The sequence below is a fragment of the Otolemur garnettii genome, unplaced genomic scaffold (assembly GCF_000181295.1).
Source record: "Otolemur garnettii isolate 467f Iridium unplaced genomic scaffold, OtoGar3 scaffold00111, whole genome shotgun sequence".
NCBI classification, from domain to species: domain Eukaryota; kingdom Metazoa; phylum Chordata; class Mammalia; order Primates; family Galagidae; genus Otolemur; species Otolemur garnettii.
The window spans coordinates 6,004,813-6,006,236 of NW_003852506.1; the positions used below are offsets into that span (position 1 = coordinate 6,004,813).

Consider the following 1,424-nt stretch of genomic DNA (forward strand, 5'->3'; position numbering starts at 1 on the left):
TAACCCCATCAAAAAGAAACTACAGAAGTTCCGATAAGCAGAAATTTATCACTCAAAGATCTTATCTTGGCTAGAAAAATGACAGTCAATTGTGTTGTATTCTGCCTTTATCTACTGTGCATGTGAATAGATGTGGTGTAACTGTCTGCATATGTACAATACTTTATAATCATAGTCCCATTTTGTTTTGTACGATGCCATCATTTTTGCTGTGCAGTTCAGTACCATATTATTTTTCATTTCAACCACAGCTGCATCATTGCTGCTACCAGAAATTCTGTTTTTTGGGGTTTTTTGGTTTCTTTTTTGGAGAAAATATACAATTTAAAATTGTTTTTTTTCTTTTTTTTTATCAGAAAGGAAAGTCATCAAGAATTAGATTTTATTTTAGGAACAAAGTAAGGTTTCATGGGAGAAAAAAACAAAGCCTTGGTGTAGAGAAGGTTTGTTCACTTTCTATAGCATTACTGAAGTGTCCATATGCCTTGATAAACCTATCAATGTTTGGATCATCTCAATGGGGGAAAATGACTTAATTTAACTCTATTTTGGTGTCTCGGCAAAGGTAAGTTTTCTATTTTGAGAGCTTTCTGTTTTCTCTAACTGGGTAGTTTTATACTTCTGCATTTGTGAATGAAACGCCAAAGTTTGCCCAGCTAACTTGCCACCTCAGTTTCCCCAAGCAGAAAAAGTGGGTGGCCAGTGGGTGGAGGAGGAGGTGAGGGGAACTGGCCAGTTGTGGCAGAGCTGACTTCAGACTGGTATCTTGTGTTCATAAAAACCTAGGCAAGAGGCAGGTCAATGTTCAATGGAGAAAAGTTTGATTAAACTGATGCTCTGTTATTTCATGTTCCCTAGTGTCTCTCTTTCAATGCCATCATGGAAGAACTGGGAATCTCACTCAAGAATCAGAAAAAATTAAAGAAAAAGTCACGAACTAAGGGGAAATCTTCCTTCACAAGTATTCTTACTTGTCATCAAAGACGAACTCAGAGAAAAGAGACTATGGCCTGATCCAAGAACACACCTGGCAGAAGAGAAAGGAAGTAACAGAAATCTTTGGAGGAAGGATTTCTGATGTGTGTGTGATGTGTTTCCATATATCTCTACCCATAACTCTGATTATGGATACAGATATAAGAAATGCAAAGGTTTAAAAAGCTCACGTAGATATATTACTCGGGAAGCGACACCAGTTCTTTCAAAAAGAATTTGTATGCTCACTTATTTTGCATTTTCTCTTTTTCCCCAATAAATTACTGTGTGTGCTTTCTAAATAATAATAAAACAACAGGGTTTTCTTTTTTCCAGAAAAAGCGTGAGTGTTCATTTCTTATCCATGACCTGCACCCATTCAGTAGGCGTGGCTGTGGAATATTGCCGGCTGTGTGTTTACTACTTTGAAGAATCCTCGTACTATTTCA

The 1,424-nt window shown here is 36.9% G+C and overlaps 1 protein-coding gene across 1 annotated transcript in view; it reads left to right on the forward strand.

The window, feature by feature from the left end:
* Window positions 1-1,014, forward strand: part of GRIK1 (glutamate ionotropic receptor kainate type subunit 1) — a 380,233-nt gene extending 379,219 nt beyond the window's left edge. Inside the window, exons 16-17 of the mRNA XM_023517450.1 lie at window positions 357-443; window positions 859-1,014. Coding sequence (XP_023373218.1) covers window positions 357-443; window positions 859-1,014 — 243 coding nt within the window. The remainder of the gene's footprint in view (window positions 1-356; window positions 444-858) is intronic.
* The last annotated feature ends 410 nt before the right edge of the window (window positions 1,015-1,424 follow it).